Source organism: Rattus rattus, chromosome 14, assembly GCF_011064425.1.
Source record: "Rattus rattus isolate New Zealand chromosome 14, Rrattus_CSIRO_v1, whole genome shotgun sequence".
Taxonomy (NCBI): Eukaryota; Metazoa; Chordata; class Mammalia; order Rodentia; family Muridae; genus Rattus; species Rattus rattus.
The window spans coordinates 46,198,010-46,214,723 of record NC_046167.1 but is presented as its reverse complement, the minus strand read 5'-3'; the positions used below and the strand labels follow the sequence as shown (position 1 = coordinate 46,214,723).

The 16,714-nt window shown below is 36.3% G+C and overlaps 1 protein-coding gene across 2 annotated transcripts; it reads left to right on the top strand.

Moving 5' to 3' along the window:
* Positions 1-8,536: 8,536 nt before the first annotated feature.
* On the top strand, positions 8,537-14,674 carry LOC116883490 (prolactin-3D4). Of its 2 annotated transcripts, none has more exons than XM_032884648.1 (5): positions 8,537-8,703; positions 9,871-10,025; positions 11,593-11,700; positions 13,490-13,669; positions 14,339-14,674. In XM_032884648.1, exons 1-5 carry the CDS (start codon positions 8,673-8,675, stop codon positions 14,534-14,536), a joined length of 672 nt encoding a protein of 223 aa, XP_032740539.1. In that variant the 5' UTR covers positions 8,537-8,672; the 3' UTR covers positions 14,537-14,674. The 2 variants fall into 2 exon arrangements, with proteins under 2 accessions (XP_032740539.1, XP_032740538.1); XM_032884647.1 differs by having other exon boundaries at positions 8,632-8,703; positions 9,868-10,025.
* Positions 14,675-16,714: the final 2,040 nt, after the last annotated feature.

Here is a 16,714-nt window from a genome sequence, read left to right as displayed (position 1 = left end):
ATGTTGGTGCATCTTTTGGGTATATGCCCAGGAGTGATATAACTGTGTAGAACTCGTTCCAGTTTTCAGAGGAACCACCAGAATGATTTCCCGAGTGGTACCAGCTTTCAGTCCCACCAGCAATGGAGGAGTGTTCTTCTTTCTACACATCTTTGTCAGCATCTGATGTCATCTATGTTTTCGATGTTAGCCATTCTGATTTGTGTGAGGTAGAATGTCAGGGTCATTTTGATTTGTATTTTCCTTATGACTAAGGATAAGGATGTTGAACATTTCTTTAAGCATGTCTCAGCCATTTGAGATTTCTCAATTGAGATATATTTTTATTATTTACTTTTGTTATTAATTAATTATTCCATTCATTTATATCTTAAACAATATCCCACTTCCAGGTTACTCCCTCCACCAATCCCTCATTCCACAATATCCCACTTCCTGGTTACCCTTCCACCAGCCCCCAGCCCACATCCACCCTCATTTGCCTGTGTGAGAGTGTGCCCCCAATCACCCATACTATCCCACCTCACTGCTCCAGTACCCCCTTAAGCTGGGGTATCAAAACTTCCTAGGACCAAAGGCCCCCTTCTGTTCGAGAGAATCCTCTGCTAAATTTTTATCTGGAGCCATGGATCCCTTCACGTACACTCCTTGGTTGGCGGTCTAGTCTCTTGGAGAACTGAGAGGTCAGGCCAGCCTGTGTTCTTCTAATGGGGTTACAATCCCCTCCTTTCTTCCAGTTCTTCTGCCAACTCTCCCACCAGGTTCCCTGAGCTCTATCTGATGGTGAGTTCCAGCCTCCACATTAGCATTGGTCACTTGCTGGCTGGAATTCCTCAGGAACCACCACACGAGGTTTCTGTCAGAAAATGACTTCTTGACTGTGGCAACAATGTTGGGTTTGGTGGCTACAGACATGATGGATCCCCATATAGGGCAGTCTCTTGTTGTCCCTTCCTTCAGTCTCTGTTCCATTTTTCGTCATTGTTCTTCCTTTGGACAGTAACATTTCTGGGTTAAAAACATTGAGATGCGTCTTTGCTTTATTCTGTACCCCATTTTTTGAATTGACCCATCATAGGGAAATGGTAGGGTGTTGAGGCAGGAGTTGGGGTGGTGTGGGAGCACTCTCATAGAAGCAGTCATGGGACAGATACAGGAGTTTTGGAGGGAAAATTGGGAAGTGGAATATCATTTGAAATTTAAATTAATAAAATACCCAGTAAAAAATTCATTAAAAAAATAACTGAAGATTTAAAATCTCTAACCTTTATTTGTGTGATTGCTGAAGGCAGGCAGTTTTTTTTTGTCTTTTATTCTTCTATTGAATATTTTCTTTATTTACATTTCAAATATTATCCCCTTTCCAGGTTTGCCTCCAGCAACACCATAGACCATTTCCCTCCCCATGCTTCTATGACGGTGCTACCCTGCCCGACCAAAGCTCCCCTCCCTCCACCCCACCCTGGAATTCACCTACACTCAGGCATATAGCCTTCACAGGACCAAGGACCTCCTCCCATTGATGCCCAACAAGGTCATCCTCTGCTACATATGCAGATGCAACCATAGGTTGTTCCATGTTCAATCATTTGTTGGTGAATTGGTCCCTGAGTCCTCTGGGGTTCTGTGTGGTTGATATTGATGTCTTTTCTATGGGGTTGCAAACCCCAACAGATCCTTCAGTCCTTTCTCTAACTCCCCTATTGAGAACCCCATTCTCAGTCCAATGGTTGGTTGTGAGTATCCACCTCTATTTTTCAGGCTCTGGCAGAGCGTTCCAGGTGACAGATATATCAGGCTCCTGTCAGCATGCACTTTCTCGGCATCAGCAACAGTGTCAGGGTATGGTGACTATATGTGGGATGGATCTCCAGGTGGGGCAGTCACTGGATGGTCTTTCCTTCAGTGTATGCTTATCATTTTCTCTCCATATCTCCTGTGAGTATTTTCTTCCCCCTTCTAAGAAGGACTGAGGCATGCACACTTTGGTATTCCTTGTTCTTCAGGTTAATATAGTCTGCATATTGTACCTTGGGTATTCTGGGCTATTGGGCTAATATCTACTTATAGAGAGTACATACCATGTGTGTTCTTTTGTGACTGAGTTACCTCACTCAGAATGATATTTTGTAGTCCCATCCATTTGCCTAAATATTTGATGAAGTCATTGAATACTCATTCAATAGCTGAGTAGTACTCCATTGAGCAAATGCACCACATCTTCTGTATCCATTCCTCTGTTGAATGACATTTGGATTCCTTCCAGATTCTGACTATTATAAATAAGGCTCCAATGAACATAGTGAAGCATGTATTCTTTTAATATGTTGGAATATATTTCAGATACATGTCCAAGAGTTGTATAGTTTGCTGAGTCTTCAGGTAGTTATATATTCAATTTTCTGAGGAACTGCCAGACTGATTACCAGAGTGGTTGTACCAGCTTGTAATCATATCAACAATGGAAGAGTATTACTCTTTCTCCACATCCTAGTTAGAATCTGCTGTCACCCAAGTTTTTGATCTTACTTATTCTGACTTGAGTGAGATGGAATCACAAGAATATTTTGATTTGCTTTTCATTGATTACTAAGGATGTTGAACATTTCTTTAGGTACTTTTCAGTCATTCCTCAGTAAAGAATTCTTTGTTTAGCTCTATATCCCATTTTTAATAGGGTTATTTGACTCTCTGGAGTCTACTTTCTTGAGTTATTTGTATACATTGGATATATACAAATTATTAGCCCTCTATCCGATGTAGGATTGGGAAAGATCTTTTCCAAATGTGTTGGTTGCTGTTTTGTCCTACTGACACAGTCCTTTGCCTTACAAAATCTTTGAAATTTTACAAGGTCCCCTTTCTTGATTCTTGATCTTAGAGCATAAGCCATTGGTGTTCTGTTCAGAAAATTTTTGCCTGTGCCTGTGTGTTTGAGTCCCTTCTCCACTTTCTCTTCTATTGGTTTCAGTGTATCTGGTTTTTAAGTGGAGGTCCTTGATTAACTTTGATTTGAGATTTTTACAAGATAATAAGAATGGATCAATTTGCATTCTTCTACATGGAGCTCCAAGTGAAACAGTACCATATGTTAAAAGTGACATCTTATTTTTTAACTGGATGGTTTTAGGTCCTTTGTCAAAGATCAAGTGTTCATAGTTGTGTAGGTTCATTTCTGGGTCTTCAAATCTATTTCATTGATCCACCTGTCTCTGTACCAATACCTTGCACTTTTTATCACTATTGCTCTGTTCAGACACATGAGCCTGAATGGACCATAACTAGCCATGGCATAATGCTCAATGATTTAGTTTACCTTCAAAAGTCTCCATTGTCTATGACAATGTTAAAAGTCTGAAGCTCATTTTTTTCTGATGTTCAACTTAACTGTAATACCCTTTAAAATCAAAATCATAAAGCAGATCACATACCTCCAACATTTCAGGTTATAATTGCCATTTCAAATTGACATAGTCAGGAAATACTGGCTCAAATTAAGACCAAAAGTCAGCTGGGTAAACTCTAAATACTGTATCTTTATGTCTGTTGCCAAAACATTCTTCAGATCTCCAATTATTTTCTGGTTTTTTTATTGCAGACCAGCTCATTCTCTTTGGCTGGTTCCAGTCCATGTTAGATACTTTCCTCAGCAAGTATGCCATGGCTGAAGCATCTAAAACATCTTGGGGTTTCAATGCAACTCCAAAATTACAACTTCTTGTCCAATGTCAGGGATCCACACAAGATCTTCTGGTTTTGTTCAAACTGCTTGGGTCACATCTCCTGGTTTGTTCTCTTTAGAACTATGGTCTTTGGTTGACTCCACTTCACTTCTGCTTCTGTTGTTCTTCACGATCATGCAACGTTACTGACATTTTTAATTCGCTGGAGTTTTCTTGCAACAAGACTTCACCAATAACCTCTCATAGGCTCTTTAAATGATGCCAAGTCTCAACTTCTTTGCATGACCCCTTCAATCCTGGGCTACTAGTTGCAGCTGAAGCTTCACCTTCTCCAATCACCTTCCCTGGTTTTACAAAGGTCATACTATCTGGGTGAATCTTACACATTTCCAAGTCCAGCTACAGAATGAGATACAACCTTGGCTATATCTTGAAGATAGCTTACTTGTGCTCTCAGAAAACAATTACCAGAAGACTTCATCTTAGTGATGCTGGTCTCTTCTTAATCACTGTGAATTTCTTAGCTCTAGTTAACCAGCATCAATTGCCCGAGTAACTCCTTGTACTGCTGAATCAAAAGTCAGAGATGAATTATGGAAGCCACTGAGTTCTACTGCATACAGGAGGTGGAAAGGGTCCTCCTTACAGTCCCAAGGTTTAGTCTAGTATCATCATGCCTTGATGCATGTCAGCATGCAGGCAGACATAGTGCTGAAGAGGTAAGTAAGGAAATTACATCTGGATCCTCAAGCAGCAGAAAAAAACAGTGAGCCGAAGGACCTAGAAAGACCAAATGAATCCTTAAATCCCAACTCAAAGTGACCCTTTCTCCAACAAGGCCAGGCCTACTGCAAGGAGCTACAGTTCCAAATAATGCACACATGGTGGGCTATTTATCTAAGGCACCACACCACTCTTTCTCATATTCCGAAAGTATTCTACTTCATTCTTTCACGAAGACACTTGAATAATAATATTCATTGCTGTTCTACTGATAATGGCAGGAAATGGGAAACATCCTAGATGTCCTGCAACAGAAGAATGAATAAAGAAAACATGGTATACCTACATAATGGAATATTATCCAGCATTTAAAAATAATGACACAATGGCTTTTGGGTTTTTTTGTCTTTGATTTTTTTTTTGTTTTTATTTGTTTTATTTTGTTCCTTTTCCTTTTTTTCTTATTTTTAATTGTACATTTTTTATTTACATTTTAAATGTTATCCCATTCCCCAGTGTTCCCTTCAGAAACCAGCTACCCCATCCAACCTCCTGCTTCTATGAGGGTGCTCCCTCACCCACCCACCAACTCCCTCCCACCTCCCTGCACTGATATTCCCCTACACTGGGGCTTCAAGCCTTGACAAGGCCAAGGGCCTCTCCTCCCATTGATGCCCTACTAGGCAATCCTCTGCTACATGTGAGGATGAAACGATTGGTCTATCCCTGTGTTCTCTTGGGATGGTGGTTTAGTCCCTGGGAACTCTGGTTGGTTCTGGTTGGTTAATACTGTGTTCTCCTTATGAGGTTGCAAACCCTTTCAGCTACTTCAGTCCTTTCTCTAACACTTGCATTGGGGATCCTGTTCTCAGTTCAATGGTTGGCTGTGAGCATCGACCTTTGGGTTTGTAAGGCTCTGACAGAGCCTCTCATCAGAGATCTATATCAGACTCCAGTCAGCATCCATTTCTTGGCATCCACAATATTGTCTCTGTTTGACGGCTGTATATGAGATTCCCATGTTGGGCAGTCTCAGGATGTTCAGTCTCTGCTCTGCACTTTGCCTCTCTATTTCCTCCTATGAGTGTTTTTGATCTTCCTCTAAGAAGGTCTGCAGATTCCACACTTTGGTCATCCTGTGGAGCTTCATATAGTCTGTGAATTTTATCTTGGGTATTCCAAGCTTTGGGGCTAATATCCACTTATCATTGAGTGCATACCATGTGTGTTCTTTTGTAATTGAGGTAACTCTGTCATGATGATTAATTTATATTTATTTATTTATTTATTTATTTATTTATTTACCGTTTTAAGGATTATTTTATTTATTTATTTTTGCAGTGACTAATTGTTTTCTTTTTATTGGATATTTTTATATTTAGATTTCAAATAATGTTTCCTTTCCTGGTTCCCTGGCCGTAAGCCCCGATCCCATCTCCCTCCCATCTTCTATAAGGGTATTTCCCTCCCTGACCACTCCCATCCCACCTTCCAGTATTCCTCTAACAGGGGCCTCCAGCCTTGACATGATCAAGGGCTCTTCCTTCCATTGGTGCCTGACAAGTCCACCCTTTGCTACATGTGCCAGGGGAGCCATGGGTCAGCCCATGTATAGTCTTTGGGTAGTGATTTAGTCCCTGGGAACTGAGGTTAGGTGGCATTGTTGTTTTTATGGAGTTTCAAGCCCCTTCAGCTCTTTCAATCATTTCTCTATTTCCTCCACCAGGGATCTCATTTTCAGTTCAATGGTTTGCTGCTAATACTTGCCTTTGTATTTGACATGCTCAGGCTGTGCCTCTCAGTATACAGATGTATCAGGCTCCTGTCAGCATGCCCTTCTTAGCTTCATCAATCTTATCTAGTTTTGGTGGCTATATACTATGGGCTGTATAGCCAGGTGGGGCAGGGTCTGAATGGCCATTCCTTCAGACTCTGTTCCAAACTTTACCTCCATATCCACTCCTATGAATATATTTATTCCCTCTTTTAAAAAGGAGTGGAGCATACCCACTTTGGTCATCCTTCTTCTTCAGCTTCATGTGGTCTGTGGATTGTATCTTGAGTAATTCGAGCTTTTGGGCTAATATCCATTTATGAATGAATGCATACCTTGTGTATCTTTCTTTGATTGTGTTACCTCACACAGGATGATATTTTCTAGTTTGATCCATTTGCCTATGAATTTCATGAAGTCATTGTTTTTGATATCTGAGTAGTAAAACATTGTGTAGATGTATCATATTTTCTGTATCCATTTCTCTGTTGAAGAGCATCTGTGTTCTTTCCAGCATTGAACTATTATAAGTAAAGCTGCTATGAACATAGTGGAGCATGTATCCTTGTTATATGTTGGAGCTTCATTTGGGTATATGCCCAGGAGTGGTGTAGCTGGGTCCTCAGGTAGCAATACATCCAATTTTCTGTGAAAAAATCCAGATTTCTAGAGTGGTTGTACCAGCTTCCTTTCCCACTAATAATGGAGGAGTATTCCTCTTTCTAAACATCCTGACCAGTATCTGCTCTCACCTGAATTTTTGTATTAGACATTCTGATTGGTGTGAGGTAGAATCTCAGGGTTGTTTTGATTTGTATTTCTCTGACTACTAAGGATGTTGAACATTTCTTTATGTACTTCTCAGCCATTTGATATTTCTCAGCTGAGAATTCTTTGTTAAGCACTATACCCTGTTTCTAACAAAGTTATTTGGCTCTATGGATTCTAACTTCTTGAGTTCGTTGTATATTTTGGATAATAGCCCTCTATCAGATATAGGATATATTCCCAATCTGTTGATGTCTTTAAGAGTTATGGGATTGTTCAGATGGTTTATCTGATCCTGATTTAACTTTGGTACCTGGTATTTGTCCAGAAAATAGTTATTTACTCCATGCTATCCACTTTGTTGGATATAGGCTTTTGTAGGAGGATCTGATGATTTTTTTAATTTCCTTAGATTCTGTTATTATGTCTCCCTTTTCATTTCTGATTTTGTTAATTTGGATATACTCTCTGTGACCTCTGGTTAGTCAGGCTAAAGGTTTGTCTATCTTGTTGATTCTCAAAGAACTAGCTCCTGTTTTGCTTTGTTTTTGTTGTTGTGTTTTGTTTTGTTTTTGTTGTTGTTGTTTGTTTTTTTTAAATTATTCTCTGTATAGTTCCTTTTGTTTCTACTTGTTTGATTTCAGCCCTGTGTTTGATTATTTCATACCTTCTACTCTTCTTGGGTTTATTTTTTTTCTTTTTGTACTAGAACTTTTAGGTGTGGTGCCAACTCTCCTGTTTTTTTTTTTTTTTTTTGCAGACACTCAGAGCTATGAGTTTTCCTCTTAGTACCACTTTCATTCTGTCCCATTAGTTTGGGTATGTTTTATCTTCATTTTCATTAAATTCTAAGAAGTCTTTTATTTCTTTCTTTATTTCTTACTTGAACAAGTTGTCATTGAGTAGAGCATTGTACAATTTTCATATACATGTGGGCTTTTTTGTCGTTATTGTTGTTCTTGATGACCAGCCTTAATTTGTGGTGATCTGATAGGATGCATGGGATTATGTCTATCTTTCTGCATCAGCTGAGGCCTGTTTTGTGACCGAGTATATGGTCAATTTTGGAGAAGGTACCATGAGGTAATGAGAATAAGATATATCTTTTTGTTTTAGGATTTAATGTTCTATAAATATCTGTTAAATCCATTTGGTTCTTAACTTCTATTAGTTTCTCTTTATGTCTGTTTGATTTCTGGAGAGAAACATTTTACAGTGTTTGTGGTTATTGGGAGAGATTTGAGTTCAGTATAACAGTCTAGAAAAAATGTCTAATGTAGATATAGAGAGAACAAACCTTCATATAATTATTGAAAAGCATTTATTATAACAAGAAACACTAAGGAATTTTGCAGAAGACATGATAGACATAAGGTTTTGGACTAAGGTGAAGTATAGGGGAAAAGCCCTGCTGACCTGAAAATGAGTAATGAATCATCCCAGATAAACCTGCTGATGAGAGAATGACTTGAACTTTCCAGATCACATGGGGGAAATTCAGTGTGACAAATATTCAGGTAAAACTGTGCTAAATGTAAAGAGGATGCTAATAACCATGAGGGAAGTATGTTGCTGATCAGTAGACATTGACTGGTCCCAAGCTCTGCTTGTGCTTGGTTATGGTCTTGTAGTATATATAGGAGGCAGAAATTTGAATGAAAACAAAGCTCAGGTGAAGCAGAATTCCTGACTGGAAACCTACACTGTCCTGGATCTACTTAGAGATGCAGCTGACTTTGACTCTTTCAGGCTCCAGTAAGTTACCATTCATCCATGTACCTCTTAGTAAACATTAACAGTGCATACATGTTCACGATGTGCTTGGAGTGTATATTTGCTTTAGGATGTGATGTGTTTGTCAAAGTGCCTCCAAAACATTTCGATTTAGACCTGTTGATTACAGTAACTATTACCTCATCTATTGAAAGAAACACTTTACCATGTTTCTGGTTAAGGGAGGAGATTTGAGTTTAGTAAAATAGTCTCGAGCTTCAAATATGTACAAATAATGACTTGTGTTCTCGAGCTCATGGTTAGTCAAAGCTCCATGTGTTTGCATCTACTCTGCATCATTGGAGAACCGATATTTGATCCCACTTCCTCTATAGAAGAAGCAACAGAGGGATGAAAGGACTTTCTGTATTCTACTTGCTTAATAATTTGTGAGAGCAGTGGCTTTCAAGTGGGATTTCTCTTTGTTTTGTAGAAACAAGAAAATTCTCAGTTATTATACATTGTCCTTATTAACAGTAGAACAAAGGGGGATAGTGTTCCTGATATCTATAGAGCACTAGCAATTGACACCTTCTACTATAAAGCACACCTTCCAGAACAACAAAATTTATAACTCATTTTGCATTATTGAAAATATTAAGGCTCATTGATAATTCAAATATTAAATGAATTAAATGATTAAATACTCCAGTTTCTTCAAGTTCACAAACAGGAAGTTACTATCCATTTGTGTACCAAACAAAATATTTGCTTTATCTTAATCAATCTGAATTAACTATTAACTATCAAATTCCCAAATCTTAAGCAATTTTATGTATAAGGGAAGTGAATTAATTACAATAATAATGTATTTAATAAAATGAAAAACAAACATAAATTCTTGAGATCATCAGCTATGTTCAGACAATGCCTTGAGGTCTCTGGTTCATGGTTAGTCAAAGTTCCATGTGTTTACAAACTACTTGAAAAGCTATGCTCCAACAAATGCAAACTCTGAGAGGTCTCCTCCATTTCCAGTTCTGTAATGGAGAAATGTCATTAATTTTTGTATTTTCCAAGTTATGAAAATAAATAACCTATTAAACAATAGCAAATCAAACCACATGGCCGATAGCCCTCAGAAAAGACATTTTTTTATTGTTGTCTTCAATATGCATAGATCATTTCAGTTTGTCTCCCTGACAGCAGGTATGCAACTGTTGCTGCTGGTGTCAAGCTTGCTCCTTTGGGAAAAAGTGGCCTCCAAACCAACTGCCATTATGTCCACTGATGACCTATATCATCGTTTGGTTGAACAGTCTCATAATACATTTATCATGGCTGCAGATGTATACCGTGAATTTGTAAGTAATGCCCTTGCTTCTGGATTCTTATCTTAAAGGTCTTTCAAATAGCCAAACACTAATAAAATTGGAATGTATCATGTACACAATTACAAACTTTTCACCATTATAGGTAATAGAAAGAATCATATACCAAAAGTAGAATGGGCAGAATGTGAAGATTCATTCAAATCTCAAAAAGTATTGTAAAGAATTAAATGAAGTTCTCTATATCTTTAAAAATAACAGCTTGTTTTTAACTTTGTCACAGGAACTGTGATTTCTTGGTAATCTATCCCTAGGTTCTATTTTCATGTTCATTCCTTATGTATTGAAGGAGAATTTTATTGAAGATAGTTATGTCAAAAGAATAAATTTAGAAAAAGTCAAAACCATGCGGTACTTAAATGAAAAGAATAAAAAAAATTGAACCCATGCAAATAGTGAAAAAGAAAGATAAAATACAATAGCTCTCTTTTTAAGTTCATGAATTCTAAAAATCGTGCTTTATCATTTTCAGGAAAGAGTCTTAGTGCAATTGAAGAGCTGATTTAGACAAAAATACATTACCGCTTCCTTGTAGATATAACTCATTGGTTCAGGGTCTGGCAGTGAGGAAACAACAGAGAAATTTCCATTGAAAAATGAGTATATGGATTATATATCCTTATTTTTTTCGGAGCTGGGGACCGAACCCAGGGCCTCACGCTTGCTAGGCAAGCGCTCCACCGCTGAGCTAAATCCCCAACCCCCATTATATATCCTTATATTTATAGGGAATATACATTCCCATTTTTAGTTTCCTTCACTTGTTTTTTCAAAACTCTTTATTCTTGTCTCCTAATCTTTCAGCAGTATAACATTTCTAAGAATTCCTTAATTTTTGTAAGTTGTCTGATACTTAAGTTTAAGTAATTTTATATTTTCCTAATAAATATCTTATACAAGTACATTTTTCATATAATTAATATAAAATATCAATATTCAATAGTGATATCAATATTTTTTTGTGAATTCTTACTTTACTCACAGCTGAATATTTCCTTAAAATATGCCTAGAATTTAATGGTTAATTTGTTGACTGTATCAACAATAATGAAATGCATATTTATCACAAACATTGTGTGAACACCATTGGTAACATTAATATAAAAGTTATAGAGGCACAATACCTGCTTTGAAAAGCACATCATATTTCTTCCAATAAAAATGAGATATTTATGAAACTGGAAAATAATATTAATTTTACAACATTTAGCCAAAGTCCAAGGAAATCTGATACTTAACGATGTAGTAGTTAAGAGTTTTGGGGTATTATGTTTTTTTCTTTACAAATCATAATATTATCAAGGACAATGTAAAAGAACAGTTAAGGGGGAAGAGATTGGGAGGACAGTAGATTAGTTTTCATATGTATGACAAAGAAAAAGTGGGGAGATTATGTTTCCATCAATCCATTGTGTCAAATAATGCATAGTTTTTTAATATATAAAAATGTGTTGTTTATCAAATGCAATGATCTTATGGTCATGTATGTTTCCATTCAATTCTGAAACCTCAAATGAATCAAAACTTTTAATTCTTTCAGGATATAAATTTTGCCAAGAGAAGTTGGATAAAAGACAGGATACTTCCCCTGTGTCACACTGCTTCCATCCATGTTCCAGAGAATCGAGAGGAAGTTCATGAAATTAAAGTAGATTTCCTCCCTCTTTTGTTCTGTTTTGCCAAACAAATAATGTTCCATATGCACTAGTTTTGCTAGTTTTGCTATATATGATTACTAAGCCCATGAGAGGTATGATAATCACCATTAATAGATGAAAATGTCAGAAAGTAATGACATCATATAGTTGATAACTTTAGCACTAAGTCAGATGACTGCCAATTCACATTATCACTAGTTCTAACTGTCCTGCAAACTGTCTGTTTGTCCCCTTAGAAGCCCTTCTCTCAACTGGATGCTCATTCTTAAATATATTTATATACATATAAGAGTAAATACAAATCCAGTTGTATTTGTGGTATGATACCAAAGGATCTACTGTTGGCAGTACTTGTGTCCTTTCTCACTAAGTTTCTAAACTCTGCAGGACTACTTCTGTTTGTTTATTATTTGTGTAATCTTCACTGACTGGTCTGTCTTCTCCTATATCTTAACTGAAAATCAACTTTATAAGAGACTCCTCTACAGAATATCTCATGCTCCTCAGTATGACTTCCATTTTGATGAGGTCTTCATAGCTCTAAACATCTAATCTATTATCTCTTACCTTTGACTACCCGTCATAAACATCAGAGATTGATTTTCATAAAACTAATATGTAAATTTGCTTCCCACACATAATGTATTCTCTAATCATATGTGTATTACTAATACAAGTAATGTATACAATATACTCTCATAAATAATTTGCTATATAAAGAAAAATAGAAGAAATAGAAATGGAAGTAAACATTTGTACAAACTGACTTTTTAGACAATACATAGAGCATTCTGTTAGCATAGAAATATTGAATGATAATAGGCAATTTCTGTTTGTTTTGAGAACACTAGAAAGGGTGGTTTCAAAGAGCAATCAACGTTTTTCTCTTGCAAGTCAAGAAAGAATTTATCCTAAATTTCTTTCATTACATGTAAACATTCTTAATCATTATTGTCTAATTTTCCTAGCATCATGTTGACCAGTACTGGCCTGTTTGGTTCATTCCTAACCATAAACATTTTTTTTGAAATTCTGATTGCACTTCTCTATGGTCTTTATTTTCATAATCTCTAGGATTCCTCATAGCAAATAAAAATGTTTTATTTTGTTTTAATGTGGAGCTTCACTAACACTTATTTAATTAAAATTTCATTCTGATTTCTACTGATGTCTGGAATTAAGGTAATGTTCTGTAACACTTTTTCTACTGCACATGTCAATAAATAAAAAAACCTTCCCTAGCGCCAAAGGGTGTAAATCATGCAGATACCTGAAAAATAAAATTTGAAAAACAATTATGTTCAGTGAACATGTTTTAATATTCTATATAGAAGTTACGAGAATATGAGAAATCAATTTTACTAACTAGTGTAGAAATTATTTGAGCCATTAGTTTCTGATGGTGTTGGCATCTAAGTTATGAGAGTCATGTTTCTGGACACCTACTAAGCCCTATAGAACTATTTTTCTCACAAAGAGCAAGAAATCAAAGAGAGGTTTAATTAGGTCACATGGTAAAATGTATAGAAACACAAAATAACATTTTGAAAGAATTATTGACTTACATAGTTTTATTTAGCAAAGTAGAAAACAAGAGCTGAAAATATACATTTATACAACATTTATAGAGAATGAAAATATTTGTATAATATGAAACCTTTAGCATAAATTATTAATAAAAATATACTGTTGTTTGTCTTTTGTGAAGAAACCACAAGTGGCTAACTATTCAGCTCTATGTCACTTAGTTTAATGTGGTATCCAATAATATTTTCTCAGACTGAAGACCTTCTGAGATCAATCATCAATATTTCAGTTTCCTGGAAAGAACCTCTCAAACACTTGGTGTCTGCAGTGACTGCTCTTCCGGGAGCTTCTGTTAGTATGGGGAAAAAAGCTGTTGATATGAAGGACAAAAATCTTATCATTCTGGAGGGACTTCAGAAAATATTCAACAGGGTAAGGCTTTGTTGATGCTATATATGCAATTGGTAAATTGGGTGATGCAAAAGAATTTTAAAATACCCACATCAAAGAATAATTACTAAGAAGTCTACAGAACATTGATTACCATAGAAAATTGCTCTGCCTCAGAGTAATTATGACTATAGCTTTCCTGGATACTTTGGGCACTCAGAAGATGTTATGACAATCGTTTCCTGTATTGCTTGCACCTTGTAGAAAGAATCAATATAGTACACAAAATATAGATATATCTGAAAAGAAGAAAAGCATCAGGGCACTCTATCAGAGGAAATATGGTATAAAGGACACATCAGGGAAAGTACTGAGAGCATGCAAAACTACTCAAAGGGAAAGGATTGGCATTGCCTTCTCATTGCTTTTTAATTCCATATATATATATATATATATATATATATATATATATGACTGTCTACAGTAGAATTTATTTGAGCCATTAGCTTTTGACAGTGTTGGAATCTATGTTATGAGAGTCATGTTTCTGGACAAATACTAGGCTCCATAGAATTGGTTTTCTCACAGATGGACAAGCAATCAAAGAAATTAGAACACATGGCATAATGTACAGAGACACAAAACATCATCATTTAGAGAGGGGGGGGAGAGAAGGATAATATCAATAATACCTTTCCATTTGATGTTTAGACTCAGACTAAGGTTGAAGAAAATGAAAATTTTGACTACCCTGCCTGGTCTGGACTCAAAGACTTGCAGTCATCTGATGAAGACACTCATCTTTTTGCCATTTATAACCTGTGCCGCTGCTTTAAAAGTGACATCCATAAGATTGACACTTATCTCAAAGTCTTGAGGTGCCGAGTTGTCTTTAAGAACGAGTGTTGAGTGTCCACCTTTTGAAGTCCTGCTCCCATTGTTGAACCAGACTTTTGTAATGCTTTTTTCCCTCTCAGTGCATTCAGAGCTGTAATGAATTCTTTTCATAAAATAAAATGTAATTATTTAGAAATACCAGGCTCAATATGAAAATTGAGGAAAATCTCTTGTTTCCCTTTAGTATCATATGGATCCACGCTTTAGTAATATGCATGTAACATTTTGAATTTTGACAATCACATGTGCTTATTTTAGGTCACAGTATATTGAGGTAGACGGAGATTGTTGGTATTGATCAGCTGTATTGTATCAAGGAGATAGACATATCTGAGGTAGTTTATTTCGTGAGCACATTTTTAGTCTAACAAACAAGTTCAATACTATTGAACTATCCCTAAGTACAATTAATTTAAACACTCCAAAATGGAGTAGAGAAGAAGAATGCACCACATATGTATTTCTCCAGCCCATCTGCCACCTTGATCATCCTTAAGAGCATCTTACAATGAGTACATGTTTAGATTTATGTGGTTCTGACAACATTTCATGTCACATCCAGTATATTTGAATCTCTCCCTGCATCCACCAGATTTTAAGGTTGCATAGCAGTGAAGGCCAAAACCTATATTATTGATGTTTCTGCGATCTCTCCTTTCTGCTTATTAATGCTTGTGAATTTCTTGGAAACAAGAAATTCTAAAAAGGCTGTAATTTCCTTCTTTCTTTCTGGCACAAAGATATTGAGTAGAGCGTTCTTCAACTTCCATGTATATGTGGGTTTTGTGACATTTTTGTTGTTATTGAAGACCCGCTTTAGTCTGGAGTAATCTGAAAGGATTCATGGGATTATTTCATTTTTCTTGTATCTTTTGAGGCCTGTTTTGTGACTAATTATATGCTTTATTTTTGGAGAAGGTACCATGAGGTTCTGAGAAGAAGGTATATTCTTTTGTTTTAGGATGAAATGTTCTATACACATCTGTTAAATCCATTTGGTTCATAACTTCTCTATGTCTCTGTTTATTTTCTGTTTCCATGATCTGTCCATTGATGAGAGTGGGCTACTGAAATCCCCTACTATTACTGTGTGGGGTGCAATGTGTGCTTTGAGCTACATTCTTTTATGAATGTAGGTGCCCTTGTATTTAGTGCATAGATATATAGGATTGAGAATTCATCTCTGTGGAGTTTTCCTTTGATGAATATGAAGTGACCTTCTTTATCTTTTTCTGATAACTTTTGGTCGAAAGTCGATTTTATTTGATATTAGAATGGGTACTCCAGCTTGTTTATTTGAACCATTTGCTTGGAAATTTGTTCTTCAGACTTACACTCTGAGGTAGTGTCTGTCTTTGTCTCTGAGGTGTGTTTCCTGTATGCAGCAAAATGCGGATTCCTCGTTATGTATCCAGTTTGTTAATCTATGTCTTTTTATTGGGGAATTGAGTCCATTGATGTTAAGAGATATTAAGGAATAGTGATTGTTCTTTCCTATTATTTTTGCTGCTTGAGGTGGAATTATATTTGTGTGCCTCTGTTCTTTTTGTTTCCTTGCAAGGAAATTACTTTCTTGCTTTTTTTGTGGTGTAGTTTCCTCCTTGTGTTGGAGTTTTCAATCTATTATCCTTTGTAGGGCTGGATTTGTAGAAAGATATTGTGTAATTTGGTTTTGTCATGGAATATCTTGGTTCCTCCATCTATGTTAATTGAGAGTTTTGCTGGATACAGTTTCCTGTGCTGGCATTTGTGTTCTCTTAAGGTCTGTATGACTTCTGCCCAGAACCTTCTGGCTTTCATAATCTCTGATGAGAAGTCTGTTGTAATTCTGATAGGTCTGCCTTTATATGTTTCTTGACCATTTTCCCTTACTGCTTTAAATATTCTTACTTCACTTTGTGTTTTGACTATAATATGAAGGGACTAATTTATTTTCTATTTCTACCTGTTTGGACTTCTGTAGGCTTCTTGTATGTATATGGGCATATTTTTCTTTAGTTCAGGGAAGATTTCTTGTATAATTTTGTTGAAGATATTAACTGCACCTTTAAGTTGGGAGTCTCCACTCTCTTCTATACCTATTATCCTTAGGTTCAATCTTCTATCCTGGATATCCTGGATGTTTTGGGCTAGGATCTTTTTGTGTTTTACATTATCTTTGACAGTTGTTTCGATGTTTTCTATGGTATC